Source organism: Mustelus asterias, chromosome 18, assembly GCF_964213995.1.
Source record: "Mustelus asterias chromosome 18, sMusAst1.hap1.1, whole genome shotgun sequence".
Taxonomy (NCBI): Eukaryota; Metazoa; Chordata; class Chondrichthyes; order Carcharhiniformes; family Triakidae; genus Mustelus; species Mustelus asterias.
Window position 1 is genome coordinate 5,494,146 of NC_135818.1, and position 21,355 is coordinate 5,515,500.

General features: G+C 45.9%; 1 protein-coding gene across 3 annotated transcripts in view; it reads left to right on the top strand.

The window, feature by feature from the left end:
• The window catches only part of ryr3 (ryanodine receptor 3), a 371,169-nt gene that overhangs the window by 107,840 nt on the left and 241,974 nt on the right, over positions 1–21,355 (top strand). For all 3 annotated transcript variants that reach the window (XM_078233298.1, XM_078233296.1, XM_078233297.1), the window contains 8 exons: positions 3,204–3,337; positions 6,002–6,243; positions 8,715–8,907; positions 11,746–11,962; positions 14,074–14,178; positions 19,694–19,797; positions 19,907–19,990; positions 20,793–20,952. In XM_078233298.1, coding sequence (XP_078089424.1) covers positions 3,204–3,337; positions 6,002–6,243; positions 8,715–8,907; positions 11,746–11,962; positions 14,074–14,178; positions 19,694–19,797; positions 19,907–19,990; positions 20,793–20,952 — 1,239 coding nt within the window. The remainder of the gene's footprint in view (positions 1–3,203; positions 3,338–6,001; positions 6,244–8,714; positions 8,908–11,745; positions 11,963–14,073; positions 14,179–19,693; positions 19,798–19,906; positions 19,991–20,792; positions 20,953–21,355) is intronic.

The following is a 21,355-nucleotide window of genomic DNA, read 5'->3' on the forward strand; positions in this document are numbered from 1 at the left end:
TCTTTACACTTTGAAGTCTAAAGTAAACATTCTTTAAAAAGAATTGACAAACTAATTAAAATATCACCCAATTGAAATCCTTTCAATTTCTCTGAAACCTTCTAATATTTGTTGCAATTGCTGTACCCAATACATTTGATAATAAACTTTAATAAATTCAATTATTTTAACTTGTTTATAACTTGGGCAATAATGTTATGTATTGATTCTTCATGCACCACAAGTCCTCTATATGCTGAAATTCAGTAATAAATATGGAAATTTCAACACAAATTAAAATCATTTTGTTTTTTGAGCAGTTTTCTCCAGTAATAGTTCCAATTTAGAACGTAAATGCTCTATTTTACTTTTTTCTTCTTGATGTGGTTTTGAAATAACTTTCTGAATATCGCCGATATTTCTCCTCTCTCATGAAGGTGAGGGATGGTGCATAGAAACATAAAAACATAGAAGATAGGAGCAGGAGGAGGCCATTTGGCCCTTCGAGCCTGCTCCGCCATTCATCACCATCATGGCTTATCATCCAACTCAATAGCCTAATCCTGCTTTCTCCCCAAGTGCGATATCCAGCCGCCTCTTGAATACATTCATTGTTTTGGCATCAACTACTTCCTGTGGTAATGAATTCCACAGGCTCACCACTCTTTGGGTGACAAAATGTCTCCTCACCTCCGTCCTAAATGGTCTACCCCAAATCCTCAGACTGTGACCCCCTGGTTCTGGACTTCCCCCCACCATCAGGAACATCCTCCCTGCATCTACCCTGTCTAGTCCTGTTAGAATTTGATAAGTCTCTATGAGATCCCCCTCATTTGTCTGAACTCCAGCGAAAACAATCCTAACCTAGTCAATCTCTCCTCATACATCAGTCTCACCATCCCAGGAAGTGTTGAAAATTGGAGCACGGCTCACTGCAAGTGCTCCCGTGTCAGAGGTAGCACAGCCAGGTTCAGAATAAAGCTCCCTGTTCACTACCACCACCCTCAAGACCAAACACAAAGGGGCATACTGCTAATGCACCCCTGTTCCACTCTTCCCACTGCAGCCTCCCTATGGCCTCCTTGACTTTGCAAATTAATGTGGAATTAGAAGTGGTTTTGTGCTAAAGACTGATACCATTTCTCATGCCCCCCACCCCCTCCCCCCCACCCCCCCAGCCCCCCATTCCAGGAGATCTTGGCTCATCTTAAACCCAGTGCCCAGTCGTGAAAGCTAGTTTTTAATCCAGCAACACCATCCAGTTTCTCTTCATCCGCTTCTTCATAGCTTTCTTACTTTATTTCCCATTTTTCTTCAGGTGGGAGGGTTGGACTGTTCTTTTTTAAAAGTTTTACTCCATCCTTAAAGTTACAAAGCCAGTGCTCACATTGGACCAGGCAAATCCAAATCCATTCCTTGCTTGCTCCAAAAAACAAATTCAAAATCCGACTGAATCCAATTCATCGTCCCCACATGAGAGACAAATAAAATCCAAGCTGACAAGATAAGTGGGCAGCACAGTGGCACAATGGTTAGCACTGCTGCCTCACAGCGCCAGGGGCCCAGGTTCGATTCCCAGCTTGGGTCACTGTCTGTGTGGAGTTTGCATGTTCTCCCCATGTCTGCATGGGTTTGCTCCGGGTGCTCCGGTTTCCTCCCACAGTCCGAATGACATGCCGGTTAGTTGCATTGGCCATGCAAAATTCTGCCTCAGTGTACCTGAACAGGTGGTGGAGCGTGGAGACTAGGGGATTTTCACAGTAACTTTGTTGCAGTGTTAATGTAAGCCTACTTAGAAACATAGAACATAGAAAAACTACAGCACAAAACAGGCCCTTCGGCCCCACAAGTTGTGCTGAACATATCCCTACCTTTTAGGCCTACCTATAACCCTCCATCCTATTAAGTCCCATGTACTCATCCAGGAGTCTCTTAAAAGACCCTATTGAGTTTGCCTCCACCACCACTGACGGCAGCCGATTCCACTTGCCCAACACCCTCTGTGTGAAAACTTTCCATCTGACATCTCCCCTGTACCTACACCCCAGCACCTTAAACCTGTGTCCTCTCGTAGCAGCCATTTCCACCCTGGGAAAAAGCCTCTGAGAGTCCACCCGATCTATGCCTCTCAACATCTTATATACCTCTATTAGGTCTCCTCTCATCCTACGTCTCTCCAAGGAGAAAAGACCGAGCTCCCTCAGCCTATCCTCATAAGCCATGCCACTCAATCCAGGCAACATCCTTGTAAATCGCCTCTGCACCCTTTCAATCTTTTCCATATCCTTCCTGTAATGAGGCGACCAGAACTGAGCACAGTACTCCAAGTGGGGTCTGACGAGGGTCTTATATAGCTGCATCATTATCCCCGGACTCCTAAACTCAATCCTGTGACACTAATAATAAATAAACTTAAATAAGGCATTGCACCCCATCTTGGATTTGATCTGATGCTTGATCTTAGCCAATAGGCTGAAAGGTTGGACAGCTCATTGCCCTCTATCAACCAATAGAAAAAAATAAATTGCTGGATGTGATTCATCTCCCTACTAATTCCCATAGAAACCCTATGGAGCAGAAGAAAGCCACTTGGCCAATTCACTCTGCACTGACTCTCTGACAGAGCATATTACCCAGGCCCTTTCCTGTAACCCCATGCATTTACCCTACTAATCCCCTTAAGCTACACACCTTTGGAGATTAAGGGGTAATTTATCATGGCCAGTCCACCTAACCTGCACTAACTCACTGGGGTCTTGCCTGGCGCCTCACCCACCTAACTAGGGGGAGATGGTGGGCGGGATCCCAATGGGAACAGGGCAGTGTGCTCTACATTATCGTCCCCTCTCTCACCCCATTCTTGGCAGGTGAGGTAGGTTGCCCTCGACCCCAGGATGTTGCTTTTCTGCGGAGCGTTCTGCTTCAGAAAACCAACAGATGTTCAGAGTAATTTAACGATAGTTCGCTATCCTTTGAGATTGGGTTGTGTGAGTGAAACATTCAGTTCACCATTGCAGACACCAAAACTTGGGGATTTTCACAGTAACTTCATTGTACTGTTAATGTAAGCCTACTTGTGACACTATTAAATAAACTAAACTAAACTAAACTACGCACCTGCCATTTCTTCCCTCTATAATAGTTCTGTGATAAAGATGTGCATTATTTTGCAACAATATTATCTCATTTTCTTTGGATCATGACATGTGTCTGACTGTATTTAGGTGCTGGACCTGCTGTCTTCACTGTGTGTGTGCAATGGTGTCGCTATACGAGTTAACCAAAACCTGATCTGTGACAATCTACTACCTCGCCGGGACTTACTTCTGCAAACTCGTTTAGTTAACAATGTTACAAGGTAATGCAAATCAGTTTCATCTTTAACTGAAAAACTGACAGCCATAGAAATTCAAGGTGCAGAGGAGGCCATTTGGCCCATTGTATCTATGCTATGCAGCCTCATTCTACCTTCCAACACTTGGGCTGTAGTCTCTGTGCATCACTGCAGTTCAGTGTCTATGCAAGTGTATGTTTAAAATGTAGTCAGACTTTCTGCCTCTCCCACCTTCTCAGGCAGTGAGTTCCAGTCCCCCTCCACCCTCTGTGCAGGAAAAATATTCCTTCAACTCCCCACTAAGCTTTCGGCCAGTTACTTTAAATCTGTATCCTTCTGATGTGGAGATGCTGGCGTTGGACTGAGGTGGGCACAGTAAGAGGTCTCACAACCCCAGGTTAAAGTTCAACGGGTTTATTTGGAATCACGAGCTTTCAGAGCATTGCTCCTGCATCAGGTGAGTCACCTGATGAAGGAGCAGCGCTCCGAAAGCTCGTGATTCCAAATAAACCTGTTGAAAATTATCCTGGTGTTGTGAGGCTTCTTATATCCTTCTGGTCACTGACTTCTCTCCTCAGGAAAATAAATTCATAAATTTATTCACAAATAATGGTTAATTGATGTTTTGTGTGTTTTTCTGTGCTGATCTAGGCCATTCACCTCCACAGCTCTGACGAAAGGTCATCCTGACTTGAAACGTTGGCTCTATTCTCTTCCCACAGATGCTGTCAGACCTGCTGGGATTTTCCAGCATTTTCTGTTTTTGTTTCAGATTCCAGCACCCGCAGTATTTTGCTTTTATCCACAGATTGTTTTGCTGAATTCAGACGATAAATTGCAAATTTCTGATCAGAATGACACGAATGAAAATTATACGGACCGTTATAATGCTAAATTCAGACACAGTCAAGCTGCAACTATCGGGGATGGATCTTCTGTCAAAGACATTTTCTGACCCAGCCATCAGAGGGGGCAGATCTTCCTGACTTCCCTCTCCTCCCATGACCTTCCATAAGTTCATGAGATATAGGAGCAGAATTCGGCCATTCGGCCCATCGAGTCCGCCCCGCCATTCGATCATGGCCGATATGCTCCTCATCCCCATTTTCCTGCCTTCTCCCCATAACCCTTCAACCCGTTACCAATTAAAAATCTGTCTAACTCCTCCTTAAAATTACTCACTGTCCCAGCATCCACGGCACTTTGGGGCAGCGAATTCCACAGATTCACAACCCTTTGGGAGAAGTAGTTTCTCCTCAACTCTGTTTTAAATTTGCTGCCCCTTATCCTAAGACTATGACCTCTCGTCCCAAAATGCCCCACAAGAGGAAGCATCTGCTTCGCGTCTACTTTATCCATACCTTTTATCATCTTGTATACCTCAATTTGATCTCCCCTCATTCTTCTAAATTCCAGAGAGTATCAGCCTAAACTGTTCAATCTCTCTTCATACGACAAACCCCTCATCTCTGGAATCAATCTACTGAACCTCCTCTGAACTGCCTCCAATGCCACTACATCTTTCCTCAAATAAGGGGACCAAAACCGTGCACAATACTCCAAGTGCGGCCTCACCAATGCCTTGTATAGTTGCAGCAATACTTCCTTACCTTTATATTCTATTCCTTTAGCTACAAATGCCAACATTCCATTCGCTTTCTTTATTATCTGCTGTACCTGCATGCTAGTTTTCTGTGACTCATGAACGAGGACACCCAGATCCCTCTGCACCGGAGCACCCCAAAGTCTCTCCCCATTTAGATAATTAGTCGCCTTCCCATTTTTCCGACCAAAATGCATGACCTCACACTTATCCACGTTAAACTCCATCTGCCACATTTTGGCCCACTCTCCTAATCTCCTATATCCATTTGTAAGGTTCTTATTTCCTCTTTGCAACTTATTGTCCCGCCTATTTTTGTGTCATCTGCAAATTTGGCTATAGAATCTTCTATCGCTGTATTCAAGTAGTTAATATAGATTGTATATCTATATTAATTACTTATATCCATGGGAGGTCTCTGTCTCCCCTCAGCTCACCGTAGGACACTTATGTTACAGTGGGATAGGCGTCCTAGGCCACAGTCAAACTTCCCATCTGCCACTGGCCCCTAGAATGGGACACTTTTGGACTATAGCCTTTAAAGGCCTCTTTGGCAGGCACAGCACAGAGGAGTGAATGTTAGCCACTCAGCCACCCTCTTCATATTGGACAGGCATGGTTAAAATCAGCCTTGCGATACTCCACAAATATAGAATCCCTACAGTGTAGAGGGGAGCCATTCAGCCCATCGACTCTGCACTGACAACAATCCCACTCAGGCCCTATCCCTGCATTCCTACGTATTTACCCTGCTAATCCCCCGGCACTAAAGGGTAATTTAGCGTGGCCAATCCACCTAACCAGCACATCTTTTGGAGTGTGGGAGGAAACCGGAGGAAACCCATGCAGACACGGGGAGAATGGGCAAACTCCACACAGACAGTGACCCAAGGCTGGAATTCGCTGTGAAACAGCAGAGCTAAGCTCTGTGCAACCGTGCTGCCCTAACGTGTGTGCTGATGTATTGATGGCCAATTGAAATGTAATTTTGATGAAAGCAATGCATGGAAGGTAAAGTTCGCAAAGATCTTTAAATAGATCACATACTGATAATCATTCGAGATGATTCTTCTTCTCTCTTCCAGCATAAGGCCTAACATTTTCCTGGGAACCAGTGAAGGATCCGCCCAGTACAAGAAATGGTATTATGAGCTGGTCGTCGATCGGGTCAATCACTTTTTGACTCCAGACCCTATTCACTTGCGGGTTGGCTGGGCATCTGCGAAGGGATATGCCCCTTACCCCGGTGGCGGGGAAGGCTGGGGGGGTAATGGAGTGGGAGATGATCTGTATTCCTATGGATTTGATGGACTTCACTTGTGGTCAGGTTTGTAACCGCATCAAAACACCACGGCTACGTTAAAAGCAGAAATATTCCCTTCCCCTCAGTCCTCCTGGTCTGAAGAAGGCTTGTTAATAGATTTGACATAATCACTCAAACCTGCTCTTCTTTCCTAAGTGGAAAGATCTTTAATAACTTTCAGGTACACATTTTGATAACTATTGAGTTCCAGGCTGGGAAAGATAGTTTATATGAAACATTAATCGGGAAATTGCATCATAAAAATCATTGGCTCCCAAACTCTCTGGGTTAGAATGGGCAGAAACCCTTACTCTGTCCAGGATAGGGTTGGAATCTGGGGTAAAGCATAATTATCTTTTTGATTGGCTTAGTAAATTTGAATAAGGTATCATTATTGCCACCCAATTTCACAACATCAAAGGCTCATGTTTTGGGGAGAGGGTTCTGGGCTTTCCTGACCCTATCCACTTTCCTTAGACCCCAGTGGAACTCATGGCAGCTGAGGTGTGGTCTGGATCCCGTTCATGGCTGCAAACTGTCTCCATACCTTTGGCAGGGCAAACTAATCATTGCTAAAGGGCACTGAGAAGCTTCTCCAAGAAGGGGTGGCACGGTGGCACAGTGGTTAGCACTGCTGCCTCACAGCGTCAGGGACCTGGGTTCAATTCCCGGCTTGGGTCACTGCCTGTGTGGAGTTTGCATGTTCTCCCCGTGTCAGCGTGGGTTTCCTTCAGATGCTCTGGTTTCCTCCCACAGTCCAAAAATGTGTGAGTTCGGTGGATTGGCCATGCTAAATTGCCCCTTACTGTCAGGGGTCCAGCTAGGTTAAATGCATGGGGTTATGGGGATAGGGCCTGGGTGGGATTGTGGTCAGTGCAAACTCAATGGGCTGAATAGCCTCCTTCTGCACTGTAGGGATTTTATGATTCTTATCTATGATAAGCCTGCCTGCTGCATTAGATGTAGAAGATTGCAAGAGGTCCACTGACCCTCACCAACACCAACATCAGAGACACTTGCCACTGCTCTGACATCCTGCTGGCAACTTGTGGCTTTCTCCGTTGAGACACCATTCCCAGGGGCTTGCACCCCACCTTGGGCGTCCAAATGGCCTCATTCCTAGAAGGGGAACCTCTAGCTTAGCGCCAAGGTGGGTTTTTGTTCTGCCACGCTTGTGCCAATGGAGCACCCCCCCTAGAAGTTTTAGAGTCTTGCTTTGTGTTGGAGCATGAATGTTGTAGTTTTGTCCCTTGTGCCAGCTCAAACTCGGCATAATTGGATCAGCATAGGATGAAAATTAAATATTCAACAAAGGTAAGGAATTTGATGGGAAGGAAGCATGAGTGAGATATAAAACAGACAATCAATCCAAACCCATCAGTATTGTACACTTGCTGAAAACAAAGGTTCAGTCTAACTATTCCGGTTAGCTGCAAAAAACTGAAACAAGCATGAATTGTTATTTTACACAACTGGGGAATAGTAATCAATACTTTTAACCTCACAGTTTTGGAACATTAATTGCTACAGAGCACTGAGCGCTCCATTCCTTGCGCCTGTTAGGGGAGAGTTCAGAAACTCCAAGGTATATTATGAAGTTAGCCTCGACTCCAACGTTTTTTGGTTTTGGCACCAGTGCGAGCATAAGGTGTTTCACTCCAGGTATGATTCAATTGACCCACTCTGAATCTTTTATTAAAACAAATTTTATTTATGAACACAGTTAGAATATAACAAAAAGAATTAGCAAAGCTTTTACCAATTAAAATAATTAAACTTGACAAAATATAATTCTTAACAGCTAGCTGTCTGTACAGTTCCAATGTAAGCAACATCCCCATAGACATAAATCCTACTTCAAAACCAATTGGCATCAAAAAATCAGATATGCTCAAATGGATGTTAGATTTGTGGCCTTTTAACCTGCTAGATGCTAGATTTGTGATCTGCCTTCTGACTCCCACACAGTGCTTTCCAGGGAAGGATATACTCACAAACAGCAGAACTTCAAAGAAAGAAACCTAGTTTCAGGCAGACCCCAAATCCAGAGAGAGAAAGAGACAGAGAGAAATCTACCTCTCTCTAAAGATTCCAAGCAGCAACTGACTTGGTTTTTCTGTGTAAGCTTAGTCCCGCCCTGTCATATGACCATACCTGTCAATCAACCTGATCAAGCCCCATTCTGAAAAAACCCAGGGGAAAAGCATTAAAATAACACCCAGTCCAGATTAAAACAAACACTTTAACAATTAAGATCAATTATGCTGCTGCAGTAACAACAGGGGCTGCCAGATCCAGACAAACCGGCACCGATAATAAAAAACTGCTTAAAAAAATCCCGCACAAGAAACATGACCCAAATACATTTCTTAATGGCACATCCTATATCCTGTAGAAGTAAAATTATCTGAAAAGCCTAAACAGCAAATGTTGGTGATGATGGGGTTCCATAATCAATGTTTTGATACTGGCTTGTTCAATTTCCTCCAATAAAGGTCGAATAGCCCGAGCTGTAACATCAGCCAATCAGCACATACTGAACTCTGATGACGTGATCAGCTGTTGCCTGGATTTGGGGGTTCCCAGTATATCGTTCCGCATTAATGGACAACCGGTGCAAGGGATGTTTGAGAGCTTCAACACTGATGGCCTCTTCTTCCCTGTGGTCAGCTTTTCTGCCGGTGCCAAGTGAGTTTATCTTCTCCGTCGTGTCAGGGTGTGGATGGTTTTGATTTTGAAAGTACGATGACCGGGGAAATCTAACGCGATTCCATTATGTGTACCGAGGGGGCACCTGCCTGATACCTCAGCTGCTGACCCCAGGGCAGGGTAACCAGCATCAGGAGAGTTCCCCCATTATCATTGATGTGGCTGGTGCTTGCACCACTCAGCGTGCATCTAACACACTTGCCATGCTGGGGGTCAGAGGTGAAAGACAAACATGTCAAAGGGCACAGAGTTCCCTCCTATTTTAATAGTACTGCGCATGTCGCCGTTGTCCAAAATGTGCAGGTGGTTAATTGCCTGCAGCCATGGCTTCTGCACCATCTGAGAGAGGATGTTCCAACTCCAGGAGCTGGCCACCATTCTGTCCCAACAGCACCACCAGGAATGGTGGCCATTTCTGGAACTGCAGGCCGGGGATCAGTAGTTATTGAGGGGGACTAGAGTGATGGTGAGTTGTGTTGGAAACCAATCAGGGAAGAGGGAAGGTGTCACTTGCGAGGATAGGGGAGTCTTCCAGTGGGGTTGGGGGGGGAACCCTTGCTGCTTGTGGAGGGCCCTCTGTCGACCACGAAAGTTTCTGATTGTTAGGGGCACCCAAAGCTTAGTGGCAGACCAATCTGGCAGTGGTAAATTACCAGGAAGATACCCTTCAATGGCCATTCATTGGTCACTGAAGGGCTGCAATTAAAGTAAAGTTTATTTATTAGTCACAAGTAAGGCTGATGTTAACACTGCAATGAAGTTACTGTGAAATTCCTCGTGGCGCCCACAACTGGCCTAAGGGCTGATGGGACATCCATTACTTTCCTGTTACTAGTAAAATTTCAGTGGGGCCATGAAGGCAATGGACAGCCCACTATTCCATTTGATTTCATGACCCCCCAGACGCCCAGTCCCTCCCCTCCCCTTCATCACCCAGCATGCTTCTGGGTACGGAGAGAGTGTAAAATCCCCGCCATATTTACAATATCTATTTCCTACATGTCTTGGAGACCAAGTGCATGAAGAAGGTGGCACGGTGGCACAGTGGTTAGCACTGCCGCCTCACAGCACCAGGGATCCGGGTTCGATTCCCGGCCTCTGTTTGGAGTTTGCATGTTCTCCCCATGTCTGCGTGGGTTTCCTCCAGGTGCTCCGGCTTCCTCCCACAGTCCAAAGATGTGCGGATTAGGTTGACTGGTCCTGCTAAATTGCCCCTTAGTGCCAGGGGGATTAGCAGGGTAAATAAATGGAGTTACGGGGATAGGACCTGGGTGGGATTTTGGTCGGTGCAGACCCGTTGGGCCGAATGGCCTCCTTATGCACTGGAGGGATTCTATGATGATTCTATGATGAATTGCAGGTGTATTGTCTTGTATACAGCTTCTTATTGCAAATACATTGAAAAGGAATGTGTTCAGATGTAGGAACCAGACCAGTCCTTCCTCCATTATTCTCTAAATTGGAAAGTATTCACCTGATCAATTAAGAAAAAGCTGGAACATGATGGCAGTACCTTAGATTTTAAGGGTTTTTATATAAAACAAAAATAACACCAAAGGGCAACCATTTCAAAGGAAGTCAGATTTGAACGGTTCGGTAACGAGGAAACATTATTTTCTTTATTACACCTGGAGAATGCTCAACTGAAGAGGGAATAGGGAAGCTGCTTGATCAGGTCCCTGTCCCACTGTCTCGTTCCCACTCTGTTACTTACACAAAACACGGCATGAGCTCTGGGAAGAGAGAATTCCAGGGTCTCTTACCTTACAGCAGGGCAGCATGGAGGAGTGCCTCAAAAGACTGGCCTTAAAGCAAGTGCCAAACTCTCTGCAGATTAGAGGGTTCTGAGAATCATGAGATGGTCTAAATCAGCAAGCCAGCATCACGCTGGACAAGATCAGTAAATCATTAGCCTCTATCGAGCACTGGCTTCAGGTCTTCCTGAGCAGTGGGCAGTAGTCCAAGATGTTGTGTTCTGACGTGCACCTACAGGCCTCTCATGCCCATGTCCTGTTCCCAGTTGTTGGGGGGGAACACCCAGATCATAATGAACGAATTGGCGTTCTACATGCACGGCAATGTAGTGTAGCTGTGGTACTCCACAGACCTAACACATGGAGGGTTGGCAGAAGGTAAATTTTGGCCCTCTGATTCCTAAGTGTTATCACTTACAGGCCCAACATGATTTTCTGATTTTACATAAGGCAGGGAACCACATACGGTTTGCCAATTTTGAAGGAACGTTTAGAGTCATAGAGGTCTTCGGCCCTTCGTATTGCGCTGGTCAAAAATAGCCACCTATTTGAATCACAGTCTCCAGCACTTGGTCCATAGCCTTGTATGCCTTGGCATTGCAAGTGCACATCTCAATACTTCTTAAATCTTAGACATGATGTGGAGTTGCCAGCGTTGGACTGGGGTGGGCATAGTAAGAAGTCTCACAACATCAGGTTAGGTTTATCTGGAATCATGAGCTTTCGGAGCGCTGTTACTTCATGATGAAGGAGCAGCGCTCCGAAAGCTCGTGATTCCAGATAAACCTATTGGATTTTAACCTGATGTTGTGAGACTTCTTAAATATTATGAGGGTCTCTGCCTCCATTATCCTTTCAGGCAGTGAGTTCTAGACTCCCACCTCCCTCTGGGTGAAAAAGTATTTCCTCACATCCCCTCTAAACCTCCTGTCCCTTACCGTAAATCTCTGCCCCCTGGTCATTGATCCCTCCACCCAGGAGAATAGCTTCTTCCTGTCTACTCTATCTATGCCCCTCATAATTCTTTTTGTGATTCATCTTTACTTTCCTCTCTTTTTTCAAGAGTACGTTTTTTGATTGGTGGCCACCATGGAGATTTTAGGTTCTTGCCACCCCCGGGATATGCACCTTGCTATGAGGCACTGTTACCAAAGGAGAAGATGAGACTGGAGCCAATCAAAGAGTACAAGAGGGATTATGATGGTGTTCGAGATTTACTAGGGACAACAAGCCATCTTTCCCAGGCCTCCTTCATCCCCAAGCCTGTAGATACCAGCCAGGTACGCACATCCTGAAATGCAAATGTCATGAATAAATTCATTACAATTTTGTGTGATTTAGCAACTGAACAGAACAAAAATTGACTGAGCCGTGGTTCAGAAATGAGCATAATTTGCAAATGAAAATTGTACAGTAATAAATGACTGAGGGTGGAATTTTCCTGTCCCGCCTCATTCCGTCACTGCTGGTATTAACCCAGTGGCAGGTGGGCTTGTTGCCATATGGCCTGCGTGGCAGCTAAAACCATGCAGCCAGCTTGTCACCTCCTGAGACGTAGGCCCCTCGATCAAATGCACTCTGTACCTTTCATCAAGGGACTGGATGTTGGGAAGAGAGTGAGGGTGCCTGCAGAGGTAACCCCTGCCATGTGACTCCTCCACCTCCTCCCCCCCTCCTCCCACCGTCCTGCGGAACTCTTCCTCAACCCCCTCCCCCACGTCACCTTCCTGTGACCTGGGTCGCTGCACATTCCTGAGACTTTTTTTATTAATTCGTGGGACATGGGTGTTGCTGGCTGGCCAGCATTTATTGCCCATCCCTAGTTGCCCCCAAGAAGGTGGTGGTGAGCTGCCTTCTTGAGCAACTGAGTGGCTTGCAAGGCCATTTCAGAGGGCAGTTGACATTGCTGTGGCTCTGGAATCACGTGTAGGCCAGACCAGGTAAGGGCGGCAGATTTCCTTCCCTACAGGGCATTAGTGAACCAGACGGGGATTTCTGACAATCAACAATGGTTTTACAGTCATCAGTAGATTCTTAATTCCAGGTTTTTTTATCTGCCTTGGCGGGATTCAAACCCGGGTCCTCAGAACGTTAGCTGAGTTTCTGGAGGAATAGCCTAGTGATAATACCACGAGGGCATCACCTCCGGTGCCTGTCCTTCCAAAAGCAGCCACACCCTACCATGTGGCGCTCCTGAGCACACGGGCTGTGGGGCCTCTGATGCGCCGGCTGAACTTGGTAGGCAAGACCTCGGACGGGGGCTCTGATGCGCCGGCTGAACTTGGTAGGCAAGACCTCGGACGGGGGGGGGGGGGGGGGGGGGGGTGGTCCTGATTCCGGGCATGGGCCTGCCACTATCCTCACCGCTGCTTAATTGGTTTATGGTCCTTTGTGTCTTCCCAGAAGTGGCAGCATGGGTCTCTCGCCAACCCTGCAGCTAACAGGCGAGGACTCCAGGCAGCTCAGCAGGGTCCTGTCCCATCAATCAGCAGCCTCCAGAGCAATTGCTACAATTTCCCTTTTATAGGGACTCCGTCTTTACAGAGGGGGGGGTTTTGATCTGATTCGATTTGATTTATATTGTCACATGTATTAACATACATTCAAAAGTATCGTTTCTTGCGCACTATACAGACAAAGCATACCATTCATAGAGAAGGAAAGGAGACAATGCTGAATGTAGTGTTACAGTCATAGTTAGGCTGTAGAGAAAGTCAACTTAATGCAAGGTAAGTCCATTCAAAAGTCTGACAGCAGCAGGGAAGAAGCTGTTCTTGAGTCAGTTGGTACATTACCTGAGACTTTTGTATCTTTTTCCCGACGGAAGAAGGTGGAAGAGAGAACGTCCGGGGTGCGTGGGGTCCTTCATTATGCTGGCAGCTTTGTCGAGGCAGTGGGAAGTTTAGACAGAGTCAATGGATAGGAGGCTGGTTGCCTGGATCATATGGTTTCTTCACAACATCACATGGGCCAATGCAACGTGCAGAGGACTGAATAGAGGATTAAAATAGCGTTTGGGCTGTATGGGAACCACCAGTTGCCAGGTTACCATTCCGGAAATGGGATGGGTAGACACATTTTCTACCCTACTTACCTCATTTCCAATGGGTGGTCATGCCACAAATCATAGCTCCGTGCTCAATGTTTATATCTGATGACGAATTAAGGTGCAAGTTTTTCGAGGCATGAGCTTTTAATCTTTTTGGATCATACTGTACAACATTTTAATTTTCTGTCACAATTGAGAAGTGCTGGGAACCCATGCAATGAAGAGTAAGAATAAATTTCTCCAAATCTGACCACGGCTAAGTTACACTCTGAAAGAGGCAAATGTGATGATGGTTCATGCTTCGTATTTTCAATTAATGGTCCCCTCTTCCTGTCTATTCAGATTGTTTTGCCTTCCCACCTTGAGAAAGTGCAGAATAAACTGGCTGAAAACATCCACGAACTTTGGGCAATGAACAAAATTGAGCTCGGCTGGACATATGGGAAGGTGAGAAAGTCACTCGCTGGGATAACCTAACGATCCCATTCTTCTGGCAGGGAATGTTGCTCGCTGGAAGGGCAAGAATCAAACCAGGATGTGCAGCATCTACCCAAATTTCCAAAATGCATGTCGGGGAAAAAAATGACCAATTTCTACTTGAATGTGTCTAATACTTAATTTTAAAATCATGTGTGTGTCCTATACAAATGTTGGTGCGGTGGTGAGCTCTGCTGCCGCTGCCTCATAACGCCAGAGTCCCGGCGTCAATTCCGGCCTCAGTGACTCTCTGGAGTTTCTCCCCTTGTCTGTGTGGGCTTCCTCAAGGTGCTCCAGTTTCCTCCCACATTCCAAAGATGTGTATAGGTTGGGGGGATTGGCCATGCTAAATTGTCCCTTAGTGTCCAAAGATGTCCCAGTTAGGTGGATTGGCCATGCTAAATTGCTCCTTAGTGTCCAGAGATGTGTAGGTTAAGGGGCTTGGCCATGCTAAATTGTCCCTTAGTGTCTAAAGATGTGCAGGTTAGGTGGATTGGCCATGCTAAATTGTCCCTTAGTGTCTAAAGATGTGCAGGTTAGGTGGATTGGCCATGCTAAATTGACCCTTAGTGTCCAAATATCTCCATGTTAGGTGGATTGGCCATACTACATTTCCCCTTAGTGTCCAAAGATGTGCAGGTTAGGTGGATTGGCCATGCTAAATTGTCCCTTAGTGTCCAAAGATGTCCCAGTTAGGTGGATTGGCCATACTAAGTTGTCCCTGGTGTCCAAAGATGTTCAGGTCAGGTGAATTGGCCATGCTAAATTGTCCCTTAGTGTCCAAGGATGTGCGTTAGGTGGATTGACCACACTAAATTGTCCCTTGGTGTCCTAAGATTAGGTTTGGTGTATTGGCCATGATAAATGCGTAAATATTACTGGTATAAGGCAGGGAGGGGGGGGTGGGTCTGGATAAGAGACTCTTGCGGAGAGTCAGTGCAGACTCAATGGCCCGAATGGCCTCCCTTCTGCACTGTAGGGATTCTATGATTCTCGTTCATTAAAGTCAATGCAAGATGTCAGCTTGTAGCTCCAACTCAAATAATACACATGGTGTCAGATTACATTATGTTATCACAATGACCTGTTTACTTGCCTGTACGTTGTATTAAAAATAGGTGGATATTAAATAATGTCTTGGCCATGGGAACAGAGAGCAGCTGCAACATGACACTTGAAGTTCATTCTGTCGCGGTGTTCAGTGCTGCAGCAAACTCAAGAGTTGCTCTGTCCGTAATGTCTGTGAGACCTGAGAGTTAATATTGGAATGGACATTTGCCTGTTCCTTTTTACCTGGGCTTTGTCCCAACTCCGTGTGGCCGCACGTGGGAAGCCCGGTGATGATTTAGAACCAAAGTGGAAAGAATCTGATGACTCATATGTGGTGAAGGTTACAATTTGGAAACTTAGATGATGTTATCTGTTTTAAATAGGGGCTGAACTGATGCAGGAACGGCAGGCTGGCTTCAGTTATATCACTCAGAACCATTTCTTTCAGTGTAATTTATCGTCACGTATTGGTTTTAGACATTTCCACCAAATGTTTTCAATGAATCTTTCTCATATTTCATGGAGATGATACAATGATCTGTAATACATGTAGCGTAACTGCAGCAAGTACATAGCATTACAGATCAATGGCAGAGAGAGGACAGAACCACAACTGTAAATGCTGGAAGCACTCAGTGGGTCAGGCAACTATAATGGATGATGCGCGTTGACGCAAGGCCTTCGTCAAAGGAATTAAATCGGTTAGAAATACACAGAAAACTCTTCAGTATCTGAGAAAGTAAAAAAGAAAGGCTCAATTAGCCCCTCTGGCAGAGTTGAAAGCCAGAAGGCGGCACGGTGACACAGTGGTCAGCACTGTTGCCTCACAGCGCCAGGGACCTGGGTTCAATTCTGGCCTCAGGCCACTGTCTGTGTGGAGTTTGCACATTCTCCCAGTGTCTGCGTGGGTTTCTTCCGGGTGCTCCAGTTTCCTCCCACAGTCCAAAGATGTGCGGGTTAGGTTGATTGGCCATGGTAAATTGACCCTAGTGTCGGGGCTATCAGCAGGGTAAATATGTGGGGTTACAGGGCCTGGGTGGGATTGTGGTCGGTGCAGACTTGATGGGCTGAATGGCCTCCTTCTGCACTGTAGGGATTCTATGATTCTATGAAGATCAATAATCTCCTTTATCCTGCAAACCAAAATGAGGGAAATGAAATGATCTCCAGATCAGGTGGGTGAGTCTGAGGGAGTTCCTGGGCTGAAATAGCCTCAAACTGGTTCTGATTACCACTGAGGCCTTGTGTATAACTCCAAACCTCAGTCAGATGAAGACAATCAATCCTGGAATGGCTCCTTGGTGCGATAATTCTTCGCCAGTATTCTGTTATTTTTTAAATTGAATTTAGTTTGTTTATTTATTAGTGTCACAAGTAGGTTTACATTAACACTGTAGTGAAGTTACTGTGAAAATCTCCTAGTCGCCACACTCCGGCGCCCGTTCGGGTACACGGAGGGAGAATTTAGCATGGCCAACGCACCTAACCAGCACGTCTTTTGGACTGTGAGAGGAAACTGGAGCACCCGGAGGAAACCCACGCAGACACGGGGAGAACATGCAGACTCCACACAGACAGTGACCCAAGCCGGGATTCGAACCCGGGCGCCTGGCACTGAGAGGCAGCAGTGCTAACCACTGTGCCACCACGCTGCTGTACTCTTCATCCTAGGAGGTGCCTTGGTGACCTACTCCACCTTACATTGATTGATGAGCCATCCTGATCATACAGTTGTGGTCATCCCCCTTAGCACAGGTTCAAGGTCACAGGAAAACCACTGATGGAGACTCTGGATTTTAGTCATGGATGGTTTAATTTGAAAGCTTTTCAATAAACAGAGGCACTGGTTAAGAATCCCAAAATAAGAACAAAAATGGTTTTTCACTCATGTTAGGGTACCAGATCAGAAACCCAAATATATATTGTGAAGCCAGACTAAACCGCAATGTTTCTATTTTGGCATCAACGTAAGGAAAGGGTGTTTCAAACCAGATGCAATTCTGCTGACAAACTGGGAAGCTTTTATCAAAACAAGTTTCATTTCACAACACAATTTGACTGTAACAAATGAATTAGCTTAACCATTAACAATTGAACAATACTTAAACATGACAAAATACCAGTCTTAACTGCTAACCTATCACTATGAGTTTCAATTCAAGCAATATTCCTCTTATAGGCTTAAACTCCTTCTTTTAAATTAGTTAGCAAAACATAGGCATACCCTTGCTTTGAGTTAGGTTCAGTAAGAAGTTTAACAACACCAGGTTAAAGTCCAACAGGTTTATTTGGTAGCAAAAGTGTGGCTTTTGCTACCAAATAAACCTGTTGGACTTTAACCTGGTGTTGTTAAACTTCTTACTGTGTTTACCCCAGTCCAACGCCGGCATCTCCACATCTTGAGTTAGGTTACCAGGCTTTGAAACTTTCAGAAATCCTTTGGAGAGAGAGTGACGGAGAGACAGTGTTTTTTTCAGACAGCCCAGGCAGCAACTGCTTGTATTTTAAAATGAATCTGAAAATATTGGCCGGAACTCTACCACCTCGCCTGCCACAGAATCGGAGCGGGTGAGGGTCCAACAACAGAAATCTCCGTTGACCTCGGGTGGGAATTTCCGGTCTCACCTGAGTGAAGCCGTAAAATCCCGCCCATTATTTTTTTCCTACAAGTTTAGCTCCTCCCAATTAACCTAATCAAAGTCTACCCTGAAATCCCAGGGGGAACACAAGTAAACACAAAAGTATTAACTATGCTTAAATGAACACTCCGGCTGGTATTTTACAATCTTCCTCGGGCGAGGCGCGTAAAATCTCGCCCGAGGCCAACGGAGAATTCCATTCTGCGAGCCAGTAAAATTCCAGCCTCCATGTCCAAAATGAGTACTTATCTTGTGCTACCAATTTAAAGGTTTGCCGAGACAAATTGGCACCCTGCAAAACAGAGCTGAATTCAAAACATACCTCTTACAAGAAACATGATATAAATACAGTTCTTGAAGGCACAGTATCATCACCTTCACTTTACTTCTCTTCCTTTCCTGATATGATCTTGAATTCACCCACTCTAATTTACACCCCCCTCTCAGGCTTGCCTTGTTTGTTTCACAGTTCTTCAATCTGATTGGTTGGGAGTTACACAGTTGCTTGCCCTATTCCCTCAGGCCCCTATGCCCTGTTTCCTTCTCTCTGTGATGTTAGCAGCTTGTAATGCAGAAACTTGTGATGCAAAATACTGCCCAGACTGAATGGGCAAGGGCAAGTCCAATTAAATGTCATTACATTCTCTCCTGCATCAAATTATGGCCCGTTGGGCTGCCTTGACAAGATTTGGGGGCAGTATGGTGGTTAGCACTGCTGCCTCACAGCGCCAGGGACCCGAGTTCGATTCACGGCTTGGGTCACTGTCTGTGTGGAGTTTGCAAATTCACCTCATGTCTGCACGGGTTTCTTCCGGGTGCTCTGGTTTCTTCCCAGTCCAAAGATGTGCAGGTTAGATGGATTGGCCATGTTAAATTTCCCCTTAGTGTCAGGGGAGCTAACTCGGGTAAACGCATGGGTTGTGGAGATAGACCCTGGGTGGGATTGTGGTCAGTGCAGACTCGATGGGCCGAATGGCCTCCTTTTGCACTGTAGGATTCTATTCTATTCTATTCTATTCTATAAGATGCTGTGGTTCCCAAACCTCAGGCTAAAAAGCCAAGCTGGAGCACGCTCAGAATCCCAGTAGTGGCCCCATTGCCATTTGATGCCTGGAGCTGCATTGGAGGCAGGATTTCCGCCCCTCTCTCGGGAGGAGGTCTACCTTAGAGAGCTGCCACACCAAGCGGATGGGTAGTCATGGGCATTGGCCACAGCTGGGAGCCCCGACAAGCCACCATACTGGGCAGCCCAATTAGACCAAGGGGATCTCAACAAGACCAGGTTGACGGGCAGGGGTGGGGGGGAGTGGGGGGGTGGGGGGGGGGGGGGGGTGGAGTGGGAGGGGGGTAGTGGAGGTGGGAGGCGCGAAGTCAGGACACTGGTTTCCAAAAGGCTGGGGGAGGATTAAAGTCAGCAGGATGTTCTTGTGGGGAGGAGTGCCTCCAATGGACTCAGGGAGCCTGCAAAGGAGAACCCCTCTCCAACTTACCCAACACCAGCCCACATATGTATAGCTGTTGAACGTCCCAATCGGCATAGTCCTCCCTCTGCTGTGGGTAGTTTGGCAGAAACCATAAAGTGGCTACCTGAGGGTCTCACTCGGTGCAGGAGTGGGCAAGCCACCTAAAGGCTCCTCTATCCCCCATTGAACTGCAGTGGGACAGAGGGAGGTGGGAACCTTTGGATTTTACCTGCCCACGCATCCAAACCCAGCAGTACTGGAGATAGGGTGAGGCCTGCGTATAATCCAGCCCATTGCGTTACCACTGCCTAACATCCTGCGTTTCCTCTTCAGGTACGAGATGACAACAAGAGACAACACCCTTGTTTGGTGAATTTTGAAAAACTACCAGAACAAGAGAGAAACTACAATTTACAAATGTCCCTTGAAACTTTAAAGTGAGTTCCAGAACCTCGTTCCGTCTTTAAAAGATTTTGCTGTGGCTTTGCTTTGTAATTCCGTGCTGTTGCTGATGAGTTTAAGGGGTGTGTTGAAATATCTTTACAGGACCTTGCTAGCTTTCGGCTGTCATGTTGTCCACATTAAGCCAAAAGCTGAAGAAGATTTGCAAAGAATGAAACTTCCCAAAAAGTAAGTTTACGCCAGTCGTGAAAATGTTGTTGCTGAGGTTTTATTCCAAACAGTCACTACTTCTCCTAGATTTATTGGACTTAGCCCTTTAGCCAAAAAAGTTAATCATGTTTCCATGTGCGGGTTAGGTGGATTGGCCATGCTAAATTGCCCCTTAGTGTCAGGGGGATTAGCAGGGTAAATACGTGGGGTTACGGGAATAGGGCCTGGACGGGATTGTGGTCGGTGTAGGCTTGATAGGCTGAATGGCCTCTTTCTGCACTGTAGGGATTCGATGATTCGATGAGATTCTTAGAATCCTTACAGCGCAGAAGAGCCATTTAACCCATCAAGTCTGCACCAACTCTCTGACAGAGTCTCTTACCCAGTCCCTCTCCCCCTCTCGTAACCGCACATCTTTCCCATGGCTAATCTATCTAGCCTAAGGAGGCAATTTAGCATGGCCAATCCAATTTATTCACACATCTTTAGATTGTGGGAGGAAACCGGAGCACCCGGAGGAAACCCACGCAGACACGGGGAGAACGTGCAAACTCCACACAGACAGTGACCCAAGGCTGGAATTGAGCCCGGGTCCCTGGCGCTGTGAGGGAGCAGTGCTAACCACTGTGCCACCGCACCGCCCAATCTGCTTGCATTTTGTACAGAACATCTGATTATTTCTTAAAGCCATTCAGCTTTCACCTGTTGGAGATATTGGTGAAATATTACTTATTCTGTCCCACTGTATCAGATTTATTGTTTTACAGTTTCATCGAATTGACTTGTAATTTTACATCTACTGATCTTTATTGACTTTTAGTTACATGATGTCGAACGGTTATAAGCCCGCCCCGCTGGACCTTTCAGGTGTCAAACTACTCACTGCCCAAGATGTTCTGGTTGACAAATTGGCAGAAAATGCCCACAATGTCTGGGCAAAAGACAGAATCAGACAAGGATGGACCTACGGCATCCAACAGGTATTTACGATTCGTAAGAACTGAAGTGATATATTTTTAAAAATTTATTAATGGCACAAGTAGGCTTACATTAACACTGCAATGAAGTCTTTGGACTTTTGGTGCAGCTGCAGAACATCAAATCCCACTGTAAAAGTATTTTGCCAGGCACACGATAAGTAAGTTAAGTAAGTTTATTTATTAGACACAAGTAGGCTTACATTAACACTGCAATGAAGTTACTGTGAAAATCACCACACTCCGGCGCCCATTCGGGTACACTCACTGAGGGAGAATTTAGCACGGCCAATGGACCCTAACCAGCTTCATAGTTTCATAGTAACCATAGTTACATCTCACTGCAATCACATTGTTATCTTGTTGAGATGTGTCCAGCATTGGCAAGGACATTTTTTGATGCCAA